Below are 22,908 nucleotides of genomic sequence, written 5' to 3'. Positions count from 1 at the left end.
TCACTTTGCTCTCTCTCTCTCTCTTCACTTTGCTCTCTCTCTCTCTCTCCACTTTGTTCTCTCTCTCTCTTCACTTTGCTCTCTATCTCTCTCTTCACTTTGATCTCTCTCTCTCTTCACTTTGTTCTCTCTCCTTTTCTCTTCACTTTGCTCTCTCTCTCCCTCTTCACTTTGCTCTCTCTCCTTTTCTCTCTCTCTTCACTTTGCTCTCTCCTTTTCTCTCTCTCTTCACTTTGCTCTCTCTTTCTTTCTCTCTCTCGCTCTCTTCACTTTGCTCTCTCTTTCTCGCTCTCTCACTCTTCCTCCCTTTCTCTCTCTTTTCAATTTGCTCTCTCTCTTCACTTTGTTTTCTCTCTATCTCTCTCTCTCTCGCTCACTTCACTCTCTCTCTCTTCACTTTACTCTCTCTCTCTCTCTTCACTTTGCTCTCTCTCTCTCTCTTCACTTTGCTCTCTCTCTTTCTCTCTCTCTCTCTTCACTTTGCTCTCTCTTTCTCGCTCTCTCTCTCTTCACTTTGCTCTCTCTCTCTCTCTTCACTTTGCTCTCTCTCTCTCTCTCTCTTCACTTTGCTCTCTCTCTCTCTCTCTTCACTTTGCTCTCTCTCTCTCTTCACTTTGCTCTCTCTCTCTCTTCACTTTGCTCTCTCTCCCTCTCTTCACTTTGCTCTCTCTCCCTCTCTTCACTTTGCTCTCTCTCCCTCTCTTCACTTTGCTCTCTCTTTCTCGCTCTCTCTCTCTTCACTTTGCTCTCTCTCTCTCTCTCTTCACTTTGCTCTCTCTCCTTTTCTCTCTCTCTTCACTTTGCTCTCTCTCTCTCTTCACTTTGCTCTCTCTCTTTTTCTCACTTTGTTCTCTCGCTCTCTCTCTCCCTCTCTTCACTTTGCTCTCTCTCTCCCTCTCTTCACTTTGCTCTCTCTCCCTCTCCTCACTTTGCTCTCTCTCTCCCTCTCTTCACTTTGCTCTCTCTCCCTCTCTTCACTTTGCTCTCTCTCTCTCTCTCTTCACTTTGCTCTCTCTCTCTCTCTCTTCACTTTGCTCTCTCTCCCTCTCTTCACTTTGCTCTCTCTCCCTCTCTTCACTTTGCTCTCTCTCCCTCTCTTCACTTTGCTCTCTCTCCCTCTCTTCACTTTGCTCTCTCTCTCTCTCTTCACTTTGCTCTCTCTTTCTCGCTCTCTCTCTCTTCACTTTGCTCTCTCTCCCTCTCTTCACTTTGCTCTCTCTCTCTCTCTTCACTTTGCTCTCTCTCCTTTTCTCTCTCTCTTCACTTTGCTCTCTCTCCTTTTCTCTCTCTCTCTCTCAATTCAATTCAATTCAAGGGGCTTTATTGGCATGGGAAACATGTGTTAACTCTTTCTCGCTCTCTCTCTCTCCCTTTCTCTCTCTTTTCAATTTGCTCTCTCTCTTCACTTTGTTCTCTCTCTCTCTCTTCACTTTGCTCTCTCTCTCTCTCTTCACTTTGCTCTCTCTCTCTCTCTTCACTTTGCTCTCTCTCTCTCTCTTCACTTTGCTCTCTCTCTCTCTCTTCACTTTGCTCTCTCTCTCTCTCTTCACTTTGCTCTCTCTCTCTCTCTTCACTTTGCTCTCTCTCTCTCTCTCTTCACTTTGCTCTCTCTCTCTTCACTTTGCTCTCTCTCCTTTTCTCTCTCTTCACTTTGCTCTCTCTCTCTCTCTTCACTTTGCTCTCTCTTTCTTTCTCTCTCGCTCTCTTCACTTTGCTCTCTCTTTCTCGCTCTCTCTCCCTCCCTTTCTCTCTGTTTTCAATTTGCTCTCTCTATCTCTCTCTCTCTCTCTTCACTTTACTCTCTTCTCTCTCTCTTCACTTTACTCTCTTCTCTCTCTCTTCACTTTACTCTCTCTCTCTCTCTTCACTTTACTCTCTCTCTCTCTCTTCACTTTACTCTCTCTCTCTCTCTCTTCTTCACTTTACTCTCTCTCTCTCTCTCTTCACTTTACTCTCTCTCTCTCTCTCTCTCTCTTCACTTTACTCTCTCTCTTTCTCTCTCTCTCTCTTCACTTTACTCTCTCTCTTTCTCTCTCTCTCTCTTCACTTTACTCTCTCTCTTTCTCTCTCTCTCTCTTCACTTTACTCTCTCTTCTTTCTCTCTCTCTCTCTCTCTCTCTCTCCACTTTGTTCTCTTTTTCTCGCTCACTCTCTCTCCACTTTGTTCTCTTTCTCTCGCTCACTCTCAATTCAATTCAATTCAAGGGGCTTTATTGGCATGGGAAACATGTGTTAACATTGCCAAAGCAAGTGAGGTAGATAATACACAAAAGTGAAATAAACAATACAAATTAACAGTAAACATTACACATACAGAAGTTTCAAAACAAGAAAGACATTACAAATGTCATATTATATATATACAGTGTTGTAACAATGTACAAATGGTTAAAGCACACAAGTTAAAATAAATAAGCATAAATATGGGTTGTATTTACAATGGTGTTTGTTCTTCACTGGTTGCCCTTTTCTTGTGGCAACAGGTCACAAATCTTGCTGCTGTGATGGCACACTGTGGAATTTCACCCAGTAGATATGGGAGTTTATCAAAATTGCATTTGTTTTCAAATTCTTTGTGGATCTGTGTAATCTGAGGGAAATATGTCTCTCTAATATGGTCATACATTGGGCAGGAGGTTAGGAAGTGCAGCTCAGTTTCCACCTCATTTTGTGGGCAGTGAGCACATAGCCTGTCTTCTCTTGAGAGCCATGTCTGCCTACGGCGGCCTTTCTCAATAGCAAGGCTATGCTCACTGAGTCTGTACATAGTCAAAGCTTTCCTTAAGTTTGGGTCAGTCACAGTGGTCAGGTATTCTGCCACTGTGTACTCTCTGTTTAGGGCCAAATAGCATTCTAGTTTGCTCTGTTTTTTTGTTAATTCTTTCCAATGTGTCAAGTAATTATCTTTTTGTTTTCTCATGATTTGGTTGGGTCTAATTGTGCTGTTGTCCTGGGGCTCTGTGGGGTGTGTTTGTGTTTGTGAACAGAGCCCTAGGACCAGCTTGCTTAGGGGACTCTTCTCCAGGTTCATCTCTCTGTAGGTGATGGCTTTGTTATGGAAGGTTTGGGAATCGCTTCCTTTTAGGTGGTTGTAGAATTTAACGGCTCTTTTCTGGATTTTGATAATTAGTGGGTATCGGCCTAATTCTGCTCTGCATGCATTATTTGGTGTTCTACGTTGTACACGGAGGATATTTTTGCAGAATTCTGCATGCAGAGTCTCAATTTGGTGTTTGTCCCATTTTGTGAAATCTTGGTTGGTGAGCGGACCCCAGACCTCACAACCATAAAGGGCAATGGGCTCTATGACTGATTCAAGTATTTTTAGCCAGATCCTAATTGGTATGTTGAAATTTATGTTCCTTTTGATGGCATAGAATGCCCTTCTTGCCTTGTCTCTCAGATCGTTCACAGCTCTGTGGAAGCTACCTGTGGTGCTGATGTTTAGGCCGAGGTATGTATAGTTTTTTGTGTGCTCTAGGGCAACGGTGTCTAGATGGAATTTGTGGTCCTGGCGACTGGACCTTTTTTGGAACACCATTATTTTGGTCTTACTGAGATTTACTGTCAGGGCCCAGGTCTGACAGAATCTGTGCAGAAGATCTAGGTGCTGCTGTAGGCCCTCCTTGGTTGGTGACAGAAGCACCAGATCATCAGCAAACAGTAGACATTTGACTTCGGATTCTAGTAGGGTGAGACCGGGTGCTGCAGACTGTTCTAGTGCCCGCGCCAATTCGTTGATATATATGTTGAAGAGGGTGGGGCTTAAGCTGCATCCCTGTCTCACCCCACGACCCTGTGTGAAGAAATGTGTGTGTTTTTTGCCAATTTTAACCGCACACTTGTTGTTTGTGTACATGGATTTTATAATGTCGTATGTTTTACCCCCAACACCACTTTCCATCAATTTGTATAGCAGACCCTCATGCCAAATTGAGTCGAAGGCTTTTTTGAAATCAACAAAGCATGAGAAGACTTTGCCTTTGTTTTGGTTTGTTTGGTTGTCAATTAGGGTGTGTAGGGTGAATACATGGTCTGTTGTACGGTAATTTGGTAAAAAGCCAATTTGACATTTGCTCAGTACATTGTTTTCATTGAGGAAATGTACGAGTCTGCTGTTAATGATAATGCAGAGTATTTTCCCAAGGTTACTGTTGACGCATATTCCACGGTAGTTATTGGGGTCAAATTTGTCTCCACTTTTGTGGATTGGGGTGATCAGTCCTTGGTTCCAAATATTGGGGAAGATGCCAGAGCTAAGGACTCTCTCTCTCTTCACTTTGCTGTCTCTCTTTCTCTCTCTCTCTCTCTTCACTTTGCTCTCTTTCTTTCTTTCTCTCTCTCTCTCTCTTCACTTTGTTCTCTTTCTCTCGCTCACTCTCTCTCTCTCTTCACTTTGCTCTCTCTCTCTCTCTTCACTTTGCTCTCTCTCCTTTTCTCCTGTCACACTCTCGCTGTATTACAATGGAGTCTGATTTATAACGGGACTGTGTGGATGATGGCAGGGTCATGTTTGGTTTAGGGTGTGTCTTGTGTAGTGTTTGTTGTGTATGAGTATATTGATCTGTATCAGTGTTTGTGTGTGTGAGAGTTTGGGTACGTGTCAGGCTGTGTGTGTGTTTGTGCTGATGTGTGTAGGATATTTTGCAGCCTGTCCTGCTGTGCGGGTGGCTGTGTAGTGGTGGTTTATGGGAAGTGTAATCGCTGTTCTCTAATGATAATTGGGCTGGTGGTGGGAGAGGGGTTTAGATGGGAGGGGGTTACTTTGGGGGGGGTGTCCTGGTAGTAGCCTTTAAACACAGATGTAGGATCAGATTGCCCAACCTCCAAAAAATACAGTGTCTACAGTTAACTTGTGTACTAGACTGACGTCTATCTTCCCCTGAGGGCTGAGGAGTATCCAGCTGTGTGTCACAGTCTGACGTTACTTTGACCAGTAGAGAGAGAGAGTGTGTGTGTGTGTGTGTGTGCTCCACATGGATTAGAACAGCTCGACAGGGTAGAAAGCTCGACAGGGTAGAAAGAGGGATGCAGTGGGAGGAAAGAAGAGAGAGAGAGAGTGGCAGGAAGTTGTGGAGGGAGAGGGAACTGGGACTGAAGGGGGAGAGCGAGAGGCAGGAAGTTGTTGAGGGAACTGGGACTGAAGGGGGAGAGAGAGAGGCAGGAAGTTGGAGAGGGAACTGGGACTGAAGGGAGGGAGGGAGGTGAAGAGGGACTGGGGGAGAGAGAGGGGCAGGGGGGAGAGAGAGGGGAGTTGGGATGTTCTTCTGAGTGTGAAACAGAGAATTGTGTGTGTTTGAGACAGACCGGGCCCTGTGTGTGTGTGTGTGTGTCACATAGACAGGGCCCAGTCTGTCCGGAATTGATCGCAAATGGAGTATTCTGGGAATGTAGTTTCCTGTGTGTTTCCCTCTTCTCTAGGCACAGGTTAGGAAATCACCCTCTGTTTCCCTGGAAACCATGAAGGCGGAACCTGAGGGCATGGTGAAAGGTGAGAGGGAGGGGCCTGGGATCTTCTAGACAGTTTCTCAATTCCTGTTTCACACCTAGAATAAGATAAAGACTCGCACCTGCTGAGTCTCTTGATTTACTTTAATAAACCTGAGTTTTGGGATTCAACGTGAGTGTCTGTATTCTGATTGGTTCCCAGGCCGTGAGCTGTGTAAGGTCATCTTCCCATACGACGCCCATAACGAAGACGAGCTGTCAATGAAAGAGGGAGAGATTGTCACCATAATCAACAGGGTGTGTGTGTCTAACCTCTGAGTGTCCATGCATGCGGTTGTGCATGTGTGTATCAGGTTTGGGGTTAATTCCACAATCCCATTTCAATTCCCTCTACCTGTAAATTCCAAATTCCATTTAATTCAAATTCTGGAGTAAATTCTTTATTTTAAGTGCATTAAATCCAATAACGGGGAGATGTATAAATATTGAATTCCAATCCAAGCAGCCCTTTCTACTCGTACCCGTATACGGGTTGAAAATGGCACTAATAAGCACCTAAGTTGGAACACAGTGGCTGTACAGTAACATGCTATACATGATGTCAGAGCTCTGGCTCTTCGGTTCACAGCGCTGTGTGGATTTTGACTGACAGCCGTTTTGAACTTGAGCACCGTACGCCAAGAAGTTGCCCCCATCCCTCCTGCTGATTGGGCAACTTTTGCACATTTTTGGTCACAACTTTTGCACATTTTTGCAATTTTTTTTAATGTAAATAAAAAAGGACTATATATTTTGAAAGATGAGACGTTGAGGATTATAATAAATACCGCTTTGATGTTATACAAGCAAGCCAAACGCCTGTGAGTGCAAATGTGCACTTCACATTTCCATATCATAAACTAATGTCATATACAGTGTCAGCGTTTATGATCACTATGTTTGATGTACAGTTACAAGATGACATGGCGTCATATCCTGGGTTGTCCTGAACAGAAGGAGCCTATAAGGAGCTGAAAACACACCTTTCTCTACGCACCAAAGACTACACGTCATATTATATTGTATAACGTAGCTAGTCATGTTGGCAATAGAGCAGACCTTCAAATGATGCCCACCTGACCCAGATTGGGATTTCTAATGGACTGGTTTTGGATTGGGTAAACAACACTAATTGTGTGATTGCAGGGTTGTGTTCCAACAAAACAACTAAAAGGTGTGCTTGCCCTAGTTCCTCAACGGCACAGCTAGGAGAACTTTAAAAAAGCACCTTATAGTTGAAGACTCTTCTTTGAGTCATAAAAGTGCATTGAAATGACTAAATAACTGTGCACACTTTGGAGAGGTGTGTGACCACTTGGAGACACCAGTTTTTCGTCGTATGTTGCACCTACCCCAAATATACCAAGAATATTCTTATCATGTTACTGAATGTATCCAGAATATTTTCAGATTTCTTCATCAGCAAATGCAGCAAAAAGTACAGTAAATGTAAAATGATCATACAATCAACAGTGTAATGTTTGGATTCAGTCTTGTGTCAGGTGAACTGTTGTGTCCTCACCTGAATGACCAGTTCCCGAAGGAAATTGCAGAACGGCGTAAAGTTCTGTATCCAATTTTCAAGGAAAATCGATTAAAATGGAAACAAGTAGCTCTCGTCGTCGATAAACTATATATTGATAACTAGTTGTTCAGAGACACAAAGACTACTCCATGGCTATTTTAAAAAATTACAAAGTTCTTATAGACGAGGAAAATAATTAAACACAATTCTAGCCCGGTTATGGATTGTAATAATACAACAGAAAATATAGCTTTTCTATATATCTTCAAATATAACTAATTGAAACACAAAAGCACTAATTCAACATGGTGGAGATAAAAACACAGTAAACAGAAGGCACAGTATGTGTGGATGGTGTGTGTTTTTTTGTTGATGTGTGGCGTTGAGTGAGAAAGGAAATTGTTGCATATCCCAGAATCAATGTATTGCTGTGAGCGGGGGTGTGAGAGCTTTCAATGTTGTTCAGATGATGGATATACTTTTTGTAATGAATTATACGTCTTATTTATTTATTGTCCTATCATGGTGGAACAGCATTTTAAAATAAATTATACATTTAATTTATTTATTGTCCTATCACGGGGGACCGTGTTTCAGGGAAAGGGGTACATTGGACCTCCATCATCTTGGACGTGACAATGGTTAATAACATCTCCCCATTTCTGCCCATTTTTTTGCACAGTCTTGCAGGCCTTCTCATGCAACTGTATATGCATTCATAAATCAAGACCTTTCTTGAGTTGGGCTCTGGGATGGTGGAACTGTTGAGAATGTGAGCTTATGGTTGTATGGGGGGAAAGGGTTGTGTGTGTGGGTGTATGTGCGTATCCCACAACTGTTGCGAAGGAGTAAAAGATGTTAGGGACAATATAGGATGACTCACAATAATTGTTTGCTAATATAATAATTGCTTGCAATAATGTAATTTTGGTAATGGCGAGACTGGTGAGAGGTAAAATAATTTGCATAAATTGCCTACATTACTACAAATATTGATAACTAATTATGGAAAATAAGAAACAGGATTTAAACATTTTTTTTGTTGTTGATGGCTATATATAATACACATCGAGGTGAGGGCGATGGAAATGCATTTGGCGGTTGATCTACTTCTGTTCTGTGGGTGGCACTGTGTGCTCTTTTCAAAGGATGGATCCCAGTCGGTTCAGGGCTATGGGATACGGGGGGTCGGGGGTGGTCTGCCGGCCATTGGGATAACAACCCAACTCGGGATGAGGAGGGATTTTAGCGGGTGGAATGGTGGGGACCAATTGGAGGTTTACTTAGTAGCAATGCAAATATCATGGTACAGCAAACATCATGTTACTTTTTATGGTACGTTTACAAACATATATTTTGATAAATAGAATTGAAAGTTGTGTCTCATTATGTTAAGTGTTGAAATAAGTATAGCCAGTTACAATTGTAATGGCCTAGCAGATAATAAGAAAAGACGATCAGTATTTACCTGGCCGAAAGAGAAGGAATATAATATCTATTGTTTACAGGAAACTCATTCAACAGTTTTAGATGAAGTTTTGTGGAAAAAGGACTGGGGGGGTGAAATATATTTCTCCCATGGGCAAAGACATTCAAAAGGGGTGATGATATTAATTAACAGTAATTTTGATCCAAATGTGCAAATTGTCCAAACAGAACATCAAGGTAGATGTATTATTTTAAATATGTTATTGGACAATAAACATATATTGCTTATTAACCTATACGGTCCAAATAATGACGATCCAAGCTTCTTTGAAAATATATATATGAATTTATCAACTCTACAAGCAACACTAGACTCTATTATTATGGTGGGAGATTTTAATGCGGTCTTATACCTCTATGGACCGGAAAGGAAATCACACTACAAACTATCACCCTCAGGCACTTAAGGAAATCATGAATGTCATGGAATTAGTGGATATATGGAGACTTAAATACCCTGACCTAGTGAGGTATACATGGCGGAGGCTTAATCAAGCTAGTCGTCTTGACTACTTTCGTACACCATTCTCTCTGGCACCAAATGTTTAAAACGTGTTGATAGGGGACAGAATGCGGTCGGATCAGCATAATTGGTATATATATTACTCTTACAGAATTTCCACGTGGCCGAGGATATTGGAAATTTAATCAAAGCCTACTAGATGATAAATTGTTTATAACTAGGACAGAAGAATTTATAACTGACTTTTTCAGACATAACATAGGTACAGCAGATCCCCTTATTGAATGGGACACTTTTAAATGTGCCTTTAGAGGCCATGCAATTCAGTACTCATCTATAAAACAAAAGCAATTTAGATCAAAAGAGTCCGTATTAACAAAGGAAATTGAAAAAAGAAACAGTACAGTTAGATAGTAATAAAAACTGTACCATAGAGGCACATAATAAGTTAGAGGAAAAACAAAAAGAAATGGAAGAACTTATTCAAGAAAGATCCAGTGTAATATTATAAATATTATAAAAAAATAAAGCGAACTGGATGGAATATGGGGAAAAATGCACCAAATACTTTTTAAATCTTCAACATAGAAATGCTACCAACATTTTTTTATTGGAACTTGTTACAAATGGGGTCATGCATGATTCAGCAAATGATATTTTGAAAGAGGAAGTAAAGTACTTTAAGAATATGTTTTTGTTTCAGTCTCCTCCATCTCCACTAACCAAAGCTAATTGTATGGATTTTTTTCCTATTTAATAATGTAAAATTAACATCTGTACAGAAAGACTCATGTGAAGGCCAAATTACAGAGGAGGAACTTCTTGGTGAAATTTAAAGCCTTTAAGGCTAGGACAACTCCAGGGCTGGATGGCATACCAGTGGAAGTACAAGTATACCAAACTTTTTTTTGATATATTCAGAGGACCATTATTAGCATGTTTTAACCACTCCTATATAAATGGTAGATTATCGGACACTCAACAAGAAGGTCTGATATCATTATTACTGAAACCATTGCACATGGTTTATGAATTGATATGCAAAACAACGCCAGATTCAAAACTTCACATTTTTCAATTTAAATTACTATACAAAATTCTTGCAACTAATAGATTGTTATATATATGGGGGATACAATCTTCCCAGCTCTGCAGATTCTGCTGTGAGGAGGCAGAGTCATTTGATCATTTATTTTGGTATTGTCCATATGTAGCTCATTTTTGGTCACAGGTCCAGGAATGGCTGAAGAATTGCAACATTTGCCTAGAACTAACGCTGCAGATAGCAATATTGGGTGATTTGAAAAGACACAGTCAATCAATGAATAATATAATAATTATTTTAGCAAAAACAATCTGTAGAAGCTATGAGAATAGAAAGGTTCAGTACTTTTGTGAAGCATCACAGCACAGTTGAAAAATATATGGCCAACCTGTGTATGTGGATTCTGTGTGTTGTAGGACTGTGCTGACGCGGGGTGGTGGATGGGGGAGATAGGGGGGAGAAAGGGAGTCTTCCCTGATAACTTTGTCAAGCTGTTAATACCTGATGTGGAGAAAGAGGTAAGACGCACAAATATCATTTGATTTTTTTATTGTTATTATAGTGTTCAACGAATGACATTTCATGAGAGCGAAATCACTTAGTGTTTCTTTGTGTGCGTTTGCAGAGACCAAAGAAGCCGCCTCCCCCCAGCGTCCCTTCGGGTAAACACACCACAGGTAATCCCCCATCTCATCTCTCCACAGGTAATCTCCTCTCTCCACAGGTAATCCCCCATCTCCTCTCTCCACAGGTAATCCCCCATCTCCTCTCTCCACAGGTAATCCCCCATCTCCTCTCTCCACAGGTAATCCCCCATCTCCTCTCTCCACAGTAATCCCCCATCTCCTCTCTCCACAGGTAATCCCCCATCTCCTCTCTCCACAGGTAATCTCATCTCTCCACAGGTAATCTCCTCTCTCCACAGGTAATCTCCTCTCTCCACAGGTAATCCCCCATCTCCTCTCTCCACAGGTAATCCCCCATCTCCTCTCTCCACAGGTAATCCCCCATCTCCTCTCTCCACAGGTAATCCCCCCATCTCCTCTCTCCACAGGTAATCCCCCCATCTCCTCTCTCCACAGGTAATCCCCCCATCTCCTCTCTCCACAGGTAATCTCCTCTCTCCACAGGTAATCTCATCTCTCCACAGGTAATCTCCTCTCTCCACAGGTAATCCCCCATCTCCTCTCTCCACAGGTAATCCCCCCATCTCCTCTCTCCACAGGTAATCCCCCATCTCCTCTCTCCACAGGTAATCCCCCCATCTCCTCTCTCCACAGGTAATCTCCTCTCTCCACAGGTAATCTCATCTCTCCACAGGTAATCTCCTCTCTCCACAGGTAATCCCCCATCTCCTCTCTCCACAGGTAATCCCCCCATCTCCTCTCTCCACAGGTAATCCCCCATCTCCTCTCTCCACAGGTAATCTCCTCTCTCCACAGGTAATCTCATCTCTCCACAGGTAATCTCCTCTCTCCACAGGTAATCCCCCATCTCCTCTCTCCACAGGTAATCCCCCCATCTCCTCTCTCCACAGGTAATCCCCCATCTCCTCTCTCCACAGGTAATCCCCCCATCTCCTCTCTCCACAGGTAATCTCCTCTCTCCACAGGTAATCTCATCTCTCCACAGGTAATCTCCTCTCTCCACAGGTAATCTTCCATCTCCTCTCTCCACAGGTAATCCCCCCCATCTCCTCTCTACACAGGTAATCCCCCATCTCCTCTCTCCACAGGTAATCCCCCCATCTCCTCTCTCCACAGGTAATCCCCCCATCTCCTCTCTCCACAGGTAATCCCCCCCATCTCCTCTCTACACAGGTAATCCCCCATCTCCTCTCTCCACAGGTAATCCCCCCCATCTCCTCTCTCCACAGGTAATCCCCCCATCTCCTCTCTCCACAGGTAATCCCCCCATCTCCTCTCTCCACAGGTAATCCCACTATTTTTCTTCACTTTACTGCTCCTTTATCACAATCCTCTATCTCTCCTCTCTGCTCTTCTCTGCTCAGCCACTGGTACCGTTTTGTGCGTGTCTCAATCATCTCTCTATCTCCATCTCTGCTCTTCTCTGTTTTGTGTTATTGTGTGTAAGGGAGAGAGATAGAAACTAGGAGCAATGGTGATAATTAAACAGGCAGAGAACCAAATGGTGATAATTAAACAGGCAGAGAACCAAATGGTGATAATTAAACAGGCAGAGAACCAAATGGTGATAATTAAACAGGCAGAGAACCAAATGGTGATAATTAAACAGGCAGAGAACCAAATGGTGATAATTAAACAGGCAGAGAACCAAATGGTGATAATTAAACAGGGAGAGAACCAAAGATAGAGATATCTATAGGGAAGAGTGTCAGTAATGTCACCCTCAGTTGACCGCTGACCCCTATGTGACTTGTAGAGAAAAGGTCAGAGGTCAGGAAGGTACCCCCGGAGCGCCCAGAGCACGTGCCTCACAGACCACCTGACGACAACAAAGGTACTACAGTACTACTACAGTAATACTATAAAAAGCTACTAACTCTGCCTCAGATCTGATGACAACAGAGGTACTACTACTACTACTACTACTATACTACTACTACCATTACTATACTACACTATTCCACAATCATCTACAATGCCTGCTTTGGCTTGCTGCAGCCTGACTACTACCCTATATGGCCCTATTCAGCCTGCCTGCCTTAACTCTCTTCGCCTCTTCAGCTGGCTCACACCTCGCCTCTACACTGTGTGCGTGTGTACGCGTGCGCGTGTGACATCCCCACTTATCCCGTCCATATATGTGTATGTGTATGTGTGTAGGTGAGGAGGTGAAGAATGGAGAGATCCCTAAGCCCGCCCTTCCGTCCATCCCTCCAAAAAAGCCCCGCCCACCAAAGACAAGCTCCTCCCACCTCCCTCCCCGAGGCCCAGACAGACCTGAGAGACCTCCTTCTGTACCGTCAGTACACACACACACACACACACACACACACACACACACACACACACACACACACACACACACACACACACACACACACACACACACACACTAAAGTTGTCAACTGGTCTGCCTGTTCAGGTGTGAGAGCCCTACGTCTGAGAGTGGGACTCCAGATCCTGCCTCTGACATGTCAAAAGACGTTGGTGAGTTTGACTGAGAGGACAAAGGGCAGACCTGGGCAGTTTGACAGTTATGTGACAGGACACTAGTCCAATCAGAGTAGGGAGTTGGCTGACTTAAGAGACAGAGAGGTTTGAATATGAATGAAGATCCTCAGTTCTCTCTCTCTCTCTCTCTGTCCATATGTGAGGAGTTAGCTGCCCTAGCCTTCATATTGGTCAGGGAACTGTGTGTTTGTTTGTGCCTGTTCTCTGGTAAGATCTTATGTGTTCCTGTGGATTAACAATATAATGTGTGTCTGTGTGTAGATGTGGTTTATTTGGACTCGCTAGTCTTTTCTACAGAGAAACTAAGCCATCCCACCGCAATGCGACCAAGAGTCCTCGTCCGCAGACCACGCTCCCTGATCATCAGCACAGTAAGTGTACGCACACACATGCATTCTTTTCTTTAACATGTCTTAATGACACCTCTCTCCTCTCTCTCAGTCTTCTCTGTCCAGTATTGACCTGCTGGACTCTCCTGCGGTGGAGGAGCAGAGAAGGGGGAAGGACAGAGAAAAGGAGAAACTGCAGGACTCCTTGTGTCCTAGACCAGTAAATGTCTCTAAGAGGAAAGCACTTCCCACCATCACTGTAAGAATTTGTTGAACTTAAATGTGTTCAGTTATATTTTAGCAGTGAATCAGAGTGTATTGTGTGTGTTTGTGTATTCCCGGATCATCAAGTTGGCCTGCGAAAAATTAAAAGGATTTCTGGTTTATTAATGAACCTAGACCTGTGTATGAGTTGCTGATTGAAACAATAGAATCAATCCATGCCCATTTCAAGCATATCTTCCTAACAAATGGGAAGTTATTTCCAAACATTTAAGTAAGTTAGCTGGCTAACTCATGAATCCTGATTTGTGCCATACTCCACAGGTACCTGACAGTAAGGGTGTGCTGACACCCAAGCCTGCTGTCCTTCACCCACCGTCGACAGAAAGCCTGGCCCTCCGCCCTATAAGCCCCTCCCCTTCATACGCAAAACCCACCTCTTCATGTATAAGCCCCTCCCCTGAGCCCAGGCCGACGCCCACCCTGGAGGAGCTGAGGGGACAACTGAGAGAGCTGAGAGCCTCTGTAGAACTGCTGAAGAGCCAACACAGGTGTGTGTGTGTGTGTGTGTGTGTGTGTGTGTGTGTGTGTGTGTGTGTGTGTGTGTGTGTGTGTGTGTGTGTGTGTGTGTGTGTGTGTGTGTGTGTGTGTGTGTGTGTGTGTGTGTGTGTGTGTGTGTGTGTGTGTGTGTGTGTGTGTGTGTGTGTGTGTGTGTGTGTGTGTGTGTGTGTGTGTGTGTGTGTGTGTGTGTGTGTGTGTGTGTGTGTGTGTGTGTGTGTGTGTGTGTGTGTGTGTGTGTGTGTGTGTGTGTGTGTGTGTGTGTGTGTGTGTGTGTGTGTGTGTGTGTGTGTGTGTGTGTGTGTGTGTGTGTGTGTGTGTGTGTGTGTGTGTGTGTGTGTGTGTGTGTGTGTGTGTGTGTGTGTGTGTGTGTGTGTGTGTGTGTGTGTGTGTGTGTGTGTGTGTGTGTGTGTGTGTGTGTGTGTGTGTGTGTGTGTGTGTGTGTGTGTGTGTGTGTGTGTGTGTGTGTGTGTGTGTGTGTGTGTGTGTGTGTGTGTGTGTGTGTGTGTGTGTGTGTGTGTGTGTGTGTGTGTGTGTGTGTGTGTGTGTGTGTGTGTGTGTGTGTGTGTGTGTGTGTGTGTGTGTGTGTGTGTGTGTGTGTGTGTGTGTGTGTGTGTGTGTGTGTGTGTGTGTGTGTGTGTGTGTGTGTGTGTGTGTGTGTGTGTGTGTGTGTGTGTGTGTGTGTGTGTGTGTGTGTGTGTGTGTGTGTGTGTGTGTGTGTGTGTGTGTGTGTGTGTGTGTGTGTGTGTGTGTGTGTGTGTGTGTGTGTGTGTGTGTGTGTGTGTGTGTGTGTGTGTGTGTGTGTGTGTGTGTGTGTGTGTGTGTGTGTGTGTGTGTGTGTGTGTGTGTGTGTGTGTGTGTGTGTGTGTGTGTGTGTGTGTGTGTGTGTGTGTGTGTGTGTGTGTGTGTGTGTGTGTGTGTGTGTGTGTGTGTGTGTGTGTGTGTGTGTGTGTGTGTGTGTGTGTGTGTGTGTGTGTGTGTGTGTGTGTGTGTGTGTGTGTGTGTGTGTGTGTGTGTGTGTGTGTGTGTGTGTGTGTGTGTGTGTGTGTGTGTGTGTGTGTGTGTGTGTGTGTGTGTGTGTGTGTGTGTGTGTGTGTGTGTGTGTGTGTGTGTGTGTGTGTGTGTGTGTGTGTGTGTGTGTGTGTGTGTGTGTGTGTGTGTGTGAATAGTGTGAGTGACTGGTGTCTCTGTCCCAGGCAGGAGATGAAGCAGTTGTCCAGTGACCTGGACGAGGAGAAGAGTATCCGCCTCACTATGCAGGTGAACACATCTAGTGCTAAACAACATTCATTTACCGCTGCTACATTTTTCATCTTAGCTGTACATTACATTTGGTGTTTGTCTTTTTCAGATGGAGGTGGAGAAGATTAAGAGGAGTTTATTTAAATGACCTTTTACCCTCCCCGGCGCATATTGATGACGTCACCTCACGCTGGAGCCAGAGTGTGATGTCATCCCGGGGCAGGGTTCAGATGAACTAGTTTGTGCCAGAAATCAACATCAATGACAGACGATCCCAATCCCCTCTTGTCTGTGTTGAAAAGGCTTGCTTCTTTTTTTGTTTCCTGCTATCTGATTGGAGTGTTCTGGATCAGGGGCGTAGCCTCACTAGTACTCTGTCCGACACCACGCTACTCAAAACACCTGGAACACCTTCACCTGCTGTTAGTGTGTGTGTGTGTGTGTGTGTGTGTGTGTGTGTGTGTGTGTGTGTGTGTGTGTGTGTGTGTGTGTGTGTGTGTGTGTGTGTGTGTGTGTGTGTGTGTGTGTGTGTGTGTGTGTCAGCATACAATGTTTCTATGGCAACCCCACACTGTGGCCTTCCTTCCTGTTTTAGATGTCTTTCTTTCTGATGACATAAAGACAGTTTCTGATGACATAAAGACAGTTTCTGATGACATAAAGACAGTTTCTGATGACATAAAGACAGTTTCTGATGACATAAAGACAGTTTCTGATGACAAAGACAGTTTCTGATGACATAAAGACCGTTTCTGATGACATAAAGACCGTTTCTGATGACATAAAGACCGTTTCTGATGACATAAAGACATGACATAAAGACAGTTTCTGATGACATAAAGACAGTTTCTGATGACATAAAGACAGTTTCTGGACTTCATATCTCCAGGAAAGTGAAATAGACTTTTATATTCCAGTGTTCTAAAGATGAAGATTATGGATGTGTGCCGATTTTAATAAAATGTAAAAAAAACTCAACCAACCTGTTTCTGTCTGTCACCCTACCCCCAGTAGGGGGAGCCACAGTATCAGTTACTCTGTCTCAGACTACCTTACCCAACCCAAACATACACATTTTTTATTTTACTTTTATTTAACTAGGCAAGTCAGTTAATAACAAATTCTTATTTTCATTGACGGCCTAGGAACAGTGGGTTTAACTGCCTTGTTCAGGGGCAGAACGACTGATTTTTACCTTGTCGGCTCGGGAATTCAATCTTGCGACCTTTCGGTTACTTGTCCAATGCTCTTACCACTAGGCTACCTGCCACCCCACATGTGTGCATTGTTTGTGTGTGTTTGTCCAGTGCCCCTCCACTGCTCTTTACTCTGTTGATTCGGGTAATTAGTCTGGTTGAACATCATAGAGTGCTGGACACACACAGACACACACAGACACTTGCTTGTATAAACTGCTGTGTGTGTTGTAGACAAGTGTGTTACCATCTCTGTCTCATCAGGTAGTGTGTGCATGTTTTGTGTGTGTGTGTGTGTGTTGTTTTGATTAAAGACGCAGATCGTGTGCGACAGTTGAAGAATGTCCTCAGGCGGTGGACATAACTCAGCTTGGCTGTCTGGGGGTGTCAGATCAGAGGACAGACAGTGGATTATATATGGCGCTGAAGGAGATAGCTACCGGTTTACGATCCCGTAACCAATTGTGCTATTGTATATGTTTTTTCGCGTTATTTGTAACTTATTTTGTACATAATGTTTCTGCCACCGTGTCTTATGACCGAAAAGAGCTTCTAGGTATCAGGGCAGCGATTACTCACCTCATACTGGAGGAATTCTTCTTCAACGAGTCGGACGAGAAGGATTTACTTCGGACGCCCGACATGGCCCTCATCCCCATCATTCACAGGAGGAAAAGACGGAGATATCGAGGACGGCGGTCCGGGTGCCTTGTAAGGATCCGTCGCCGAGAGGGTAATCTACCTTTACCATCGGTTCTATTAGCCAACGTACAATCAATCAATAATAAAATAGACGAACTACGAGCACGTATGTCCTACCAAAGGGACATTAAAAACGGTAATATCTTATGTTTCACCGAGTCATGGCTGAACGACGATATGATTAACATACAGCTGGCGGGTTATAAGCTTTTTCAGCAGGATAGAACAGCGGCTTCTGGTAACAAGGAGCAGCGGCCTATGTATATTTGTAAACAACAGCTGGTAACATGAAACCTAAGGAAGTCTTGAGGTTTTGCTCCCCTGATGTAGAGTATCCCATGATAAGCTGTAGACCACACTATTTACCAAGAGAGTTTACAACTATATTTTTCGTAGCTGTCTATATACCACCGCAGACCGATGCTGGCACTAAGTCCGCACTCCATGAGCTGTATAAGGCCATAAGCGAACAGGAAAACACTCATCCAGAGGCGGCGCTCCTAGTGGCCGGGGACTTTAATGCAGGGAAGCTTAAATCCGTTCTACTTAATTTCTACCAGTATGTTAAAAGTGCAACCAGAGAGGAAAAAACCTCTGGACCACCTATACTCCACACACAGGGACGCGTACAAAGCGTTTGGCAAATCTGACCATAATTCTATCCTCCTGATTCCTGCTTACAAGCAAAAACTAAAGCAGGAAGCACCAGTGACTCGGTCAATAAGAAAGTGATCAGATGAAGCAAATGCTAAGCTACAGGACTGTTTTACTGGCACAGACTGGAATATGTTCCGGGATTCCTCCGATGGCATTGAGGAGTACACGCCATCAGTCACTGGCTTCATCAATAAGTGCATCGATGACGTCGTCCCCACAGTGACCATACGTACATACCCAACCAGAAGCCATGGATTACAGGCAACATCCGCACTGCTGCTTTCAAGGAGCGGGACTCTAACCCGGAAATTTATATGAAATCCCGCTATACCCACCAACGAACCATCAAACAGGTAAAGCGTCAATACAGGACTAAGATTGAATCGTACTAAGGGCTTGCAAACTATTACAGATTACAAAGGGAAGCACAGCCGCGAGCTGCCCAGTGACACAAACCTACCAGACGAGCTAAATTACTTGCCTCGAAGCGAGCATAGAAGTAACACTGAAATATGCATGAGAGCACCAGCTGTTCCGGATGACTGTGTGATCACGCTCTCCGTAGCTGATGTGAGTAAGACCTTTAAACAGGTCAACATTCACAAGGCCGCAGGGCCAGACGGATTACCAGGACATTTACTCAGAGCATGCGCTGACCAACTGGCAAGTGTCTTCTCTGACATTTTCCACCAGTCCCTGACTGAGTCTGTAATACTAGATTAAAAAACATGAGATGGCGCACACCCAGAAAAAATATTTTGTGTGGTGCTGACAAACGGCAAATAAACTATAAACTATCAAAATAAAGAAAGTCGCACACTCCATATATAAACTCCCAGCAATTGAATGGGTATTTACCACCGCTTCGGCATCACTGTGCCTTCCTCAGAGTGATGTCATGAATACTTGAACCAGGTTATGTAGACAATAGTGAGGGGTGTGTCGTAATGATTAAGTTAATTAAAATGAATTAGTTAAACTGTTAAAAAAAATAAAAATTATGGCATATTAAATATATTACGCTATTCATATAGAAACATAATTGAATATTATACATCATATTAGCATCAACATACAATTGAAGTCGGAAGTTTACATACACTTAGGTTGGAGTCATTAAAACGTTTAATCGTTTTTCAACCACTCCACAAATTTCTTGTTAACAAACTATAGTTTTGGCAAGTCGGTTAGGACATCTATTTTGTGCATGACACAAGTAATTTTTCCAACAATTGTTTACAGACAGATTATTTCACTTATAATTCACTGTATCACAATTCCACTGGGTCAGAAGTGTACATACACTATGTTGAATGTGCCTTTAAACAGCTTGGAAAATTCCAGAAAATGATGTCATGGCTTTAGAAGCTTCTGATAGGCTAATTGACATAATTTGAGTCAATTGGAGGTGTACCTGTGGATGTATTTCAATGCCTACCTTCAAACTCAGTGCCGCTTTGCTTGACATCAATGGAAAATCAAAAGAAATTAACCAAGACCTCAGAAAAAAATTGGTTCATCCTCGGGAGCAATATTCCTAATGCCTGAAGGTACCACGTTCATCTGTACAAACAATAGTATGCAAGTATAAACACCATGGGACCACGCAGCCGTCATACCGCTCAGGAAGGAGACGCGTTCTGTCTCCTAGAGATGAACGTACTTTGGTGTGAAAAGTGCAAATCAATCCCAGAACAACAGCAAAGGACCTTGTGAAGATGCTGGAGGAAACAGGTACAAAAGTATCTATATCCACAGTAAAACGAGTCCTATATCAACATAACCTGAAAGGCCGCTCAGCAAGGAAGAAGCCACTGCTCAAAAACCGCCATTAAAAAGCCAGACTACGGTTTGCAACTGCACATGGGACAAAGATTGTAGTTTTTGGAGAAATGTCCTCTGGTCTGATGAAAAAAAAATAGAACTGTTTGGCGATAATGACCATCATCATGTTTGGAGGAAACGCTTACAAATCTGACTCAGTTACACCAGCTCTGTCAGGAGGAATGGGCCAAAATTCACCCAACTTATTGTGGGAAGCTTGTGGAAGGCTACCCGAAACGTTTGACCCAAGTTAAACAATTTAAAGGCATTGCTACCAAATACTAATTGAGTGTATGTAAACTTCTGACCCACTGGGAATGTGATGAAAGATACAAAAGCTGAAATAATCATTCTCTCTACTATTATTCTGACATTTCACATTCTTAAAATAATGTTACACAAACAGTGCAATTAGTGCAACCAATGACAATAGTGAGGGGTGTTTACATACACCTAACTGACCTAAGACAGGGAATTTTTTACGAGGATTAAATGTCAGGAATAGTAAAAACTGAGTTTAAATGTATTTGGCTAAGGTGTATGTAAACACCCCTCACTATTGTCATTGGTTGCACTAATTGCACTGTTTGTCTACATAATTTGGTTCAAGTATTCATGACATTACCCTGAGGAAGGTACAGTGATGCCGAAATGTTGGTAAATACCCATTAAATTGCTGGGAGTTTATATATGGAGTGTGCGACTTTCCTTATTTTGATAGTTTTGAGTCTGTAATACCAACATGTTTCAAGGTGGAACAGCCAAGGGGATCGGGAGCTCTAGGTGTGATGTCACGTGTTAAGTCATGTGACCCCCCGGTTTCAGACATGTTCTGTCTGTGTGGACGGATCTGCAAGGACATCTTCCTCGAATCTGACTGTTAAGACACCAAGAACAGGGACAATGCCACCCAGTGGTGAGACAAACACACACAGGTTTGCCAGGACTGAAGCCCAGGAGCCCGAGCAAGCAGGGGGCCATGAGGCTATGTCCCATGAGGCACTGTCCCCAAGAAGGGGGCCTTGTAGGCTATAAATTGTCTCTCTTTCTCTCTCTAGGTACAGGAAATGTGTTGAACTCGGGCCACCTCTCTACTTTGGTGTCAACCTGGCTATTCTGCTCATTGTTGCTGGACAAAAGTTTGAGAGTTCCATTCGAGCTGAGGAAGATGGATAAGAACTCTACACTACTGTAGTACACCCGCAAACCCTTAATTGTAAACCTATCCCCTACACCCTTAACTTGACTGTGTCACTGGGGTTCCCCAGGGTTCAATACTCACCTTCCTGTTTAGTCACTCACTCTCTCTTTTGCTCTTTCTCTTTCTCTTTTTTTCTCTCTCTCTCTCTCTCTCTCTCTCTCTCTCTCTCTCTCTCTCAATTCAATTCAATTCAATTCAATTCAATTCAATTCAATTCAATTCAATTCAATTCAATTTCAATTCAATTCAATTCAATTCAATTCAAGGGGCTTTATTGGCATGGGAAACATGTGTTAACATTGCCAAAGCAAGTGAGGTAGGTAATATACAAAAGTCAAATAAACAATAAAAATGAACAGTAAACATTACACATACAGAAGTTTCAAAACAATAAAGACATTACAAATGTCATATTATATATATGCAGTGTTGTAACAATGTACAAATGGTTAAAGCACACAAGTTAAAATAAATAAACATAAATATGGGTTGTATTTACAGTGGTGTTTGTTCTTCACTGGTTGCCCTTTTCTTGTGGCAACAGGTCACAAATCTTGCTGCTGTGATGGCACACTGTGGAATTTCACCCAGTAGATATGGGAGTTTATCAAAATTGGATTTGTTTTCGAATTCTTTGTGGATCTGTGTAATCTGAGGGAAATATGTCTCTCTAATATGGTCATACATTGGGCAGGAGGTTAGGAAGTGCAGCTCAGTTTCCACCTCATTTTGTGGGCAGTGTGCACATAGCCTGTCTTCTCTTGAGAGCCATGTCTGCCTACGGCGGCCTTTCTCAATAGCAAGGCTATGCTCACTGAGTCTGTACATTGTCAAAGCTTTCCTTAAGTTTGGGTCAGTCACAGTGGTCAGGTATTCTGCCACTGTGTACTCTCTGTTTAGGGCCAAATAGCATTCTAGTTTGCTCTGTTTTTTTGTTAATTCTTTCCAATGTGTCAAGTAATTATCTTTTTGTTTTCTCATGATTTGGTTGGGTCTAATTGTGCTGTTGTCCTGGGGCTCTGTGGGGTGTGTTTGTGTTTGTGAACAGAGCCCTAGGACCAGCTTGCTTAGGGGACTCTTCTCCAGGTTCATCTCTCTGTAGGTGATGGCTTTGTTATGGAAGGTTTGGGAATCGCTTCCTTTTAGGTGGTTGTAGAATTTAACGGCTCTTTTCTGGATTTTGATAATTAGTGGGTATCGGCCTAATTCTGCTCTGCATGCATTATTTGGTGTTCTACGTTGTACACGGAGGATATTTTTGCAGAATTCTGCATGCAGAGTCTCAATTTGGTGTTTGTCCCATTTTGTGAAATCTTGGTTGGTGAGCGGACCCCAGACCTCACAACCATAAAGGGCAATGGGCTCTATGACTGATTCAAGTATTTTTAGCCAGATCCTAATTGGTATGTTGAAATTTATGTTCCTTTTGATGGCATAGAAGGCCCTTCTTGCCTTGTCTCTCAGATCGTTCACAGCTTTGTGGAAGTTACCTGTGGTGCTGATGTTTAGGCCGAGGTATGTATAGTTTTTTGTGTGCTCTAGGGCAACGGTGTCTAGATGGAATTTGTGGTCCTGGTGACTGGACCTTTTTTGGAACACCATTATTTTGGTCTTACTGAGATTTACTGTCAGGGCCCAGGTCTGACAGAATCTGTGCAGAAGATCTAGGTGCTGCTGTAGGCCCTCCTTGGTTGGTGACAGAAGCACCAGATCATCAGCAAACAGTAGACATTTGACTTCGGATTCTAGTAGGGTGAGACCGGGTGCTGCAGACTGTTCTAAGTGCCCGCCTGCATATAGCTCCACGTATC

At 43.3% G+C, this 22,908-nt stretch overlaps 1 protein-coding gene across 4 annotated transcripts in view; it reads left to right on the top strand.

The window, feature by feature from the left end:
- The window catches only part of LOC139531628 (SH3 domain-containing kinase-binding protein 1-like), a 42,995-nt gene extending 26,672 nt beyond the window's left edge, over positions 1–16,323 (top strand). For 2 of the 4 annotated variants that reach the window (XM_071328252.1, XM_071328250.1), the window contains exons 8-19: positions 5,422–5,491; positions 5,651–5,745; positions 10,425–10,526; positions 10,634–10,685; positions 12,412–12,489; positions 12,816–12,954; positions 13,078–13,142; positions 13,428–13,537; positions 13,608–13,754; positions 14,042–14,268; positions 15,472–15,535; positions 15,627–16,323. In XM_071328252.1, the coding sequence (XP_071184353.1) occupies positions 5,422–5,491; positions 5,651–5,745; positions 10,425–10,526; positions 10,634–10,685; positions 12,412–12,489; positions 12,816–12,954; positions 13,078–13,142; positions 13,428–13,537; positions 13,608–13,754; positions 14,042–14,268; positions 15,472–15,535; positions 15,627–15,665 (1,188 nt within the window). In that variant the 3' untranslated portion in view covers positions 15,666–16,323. The remainder of the gene's footprint in view (positions 1–5,421; positions 5,492–5,650; positions 5,746–10,424; positions 10,527–10,633; positions 10,686–12,411; positions 12,490–12,815; positions 12,955–13,077; positions 13,143–13,427; positions 13,538–13,607; positions 13,755–14,041; positions 14,269–15,471; positions 15,536–15,626) is intronic. The other 2 variants (XM_071328253.1, XM_071328254.1) reach the window with 2 other exon arrangements.
- Positions 16,324–22,908: the final 6,585 nt, after the last annotated feature.

Source organism: Salvelinus alpinus, chromosome 10, assembly GCF_045679555.1.
Source record: "Salvelinus alpinus chromosome 10, SLU_Salpinus.1, whole genome shotgun sequence".
Taxonomy (NCBI): domain Eukaryota; kingdom Metazoa; phylum Chordata; class Actinopteri; order Salmoniformes; family Salmonidae; genus Salvelinus; species Salvelinus alpinus.
Note: the sequence above shows the minus strand (reverse complement) of the source record. Positions and strands in the feature narration are given on the sequence as shown.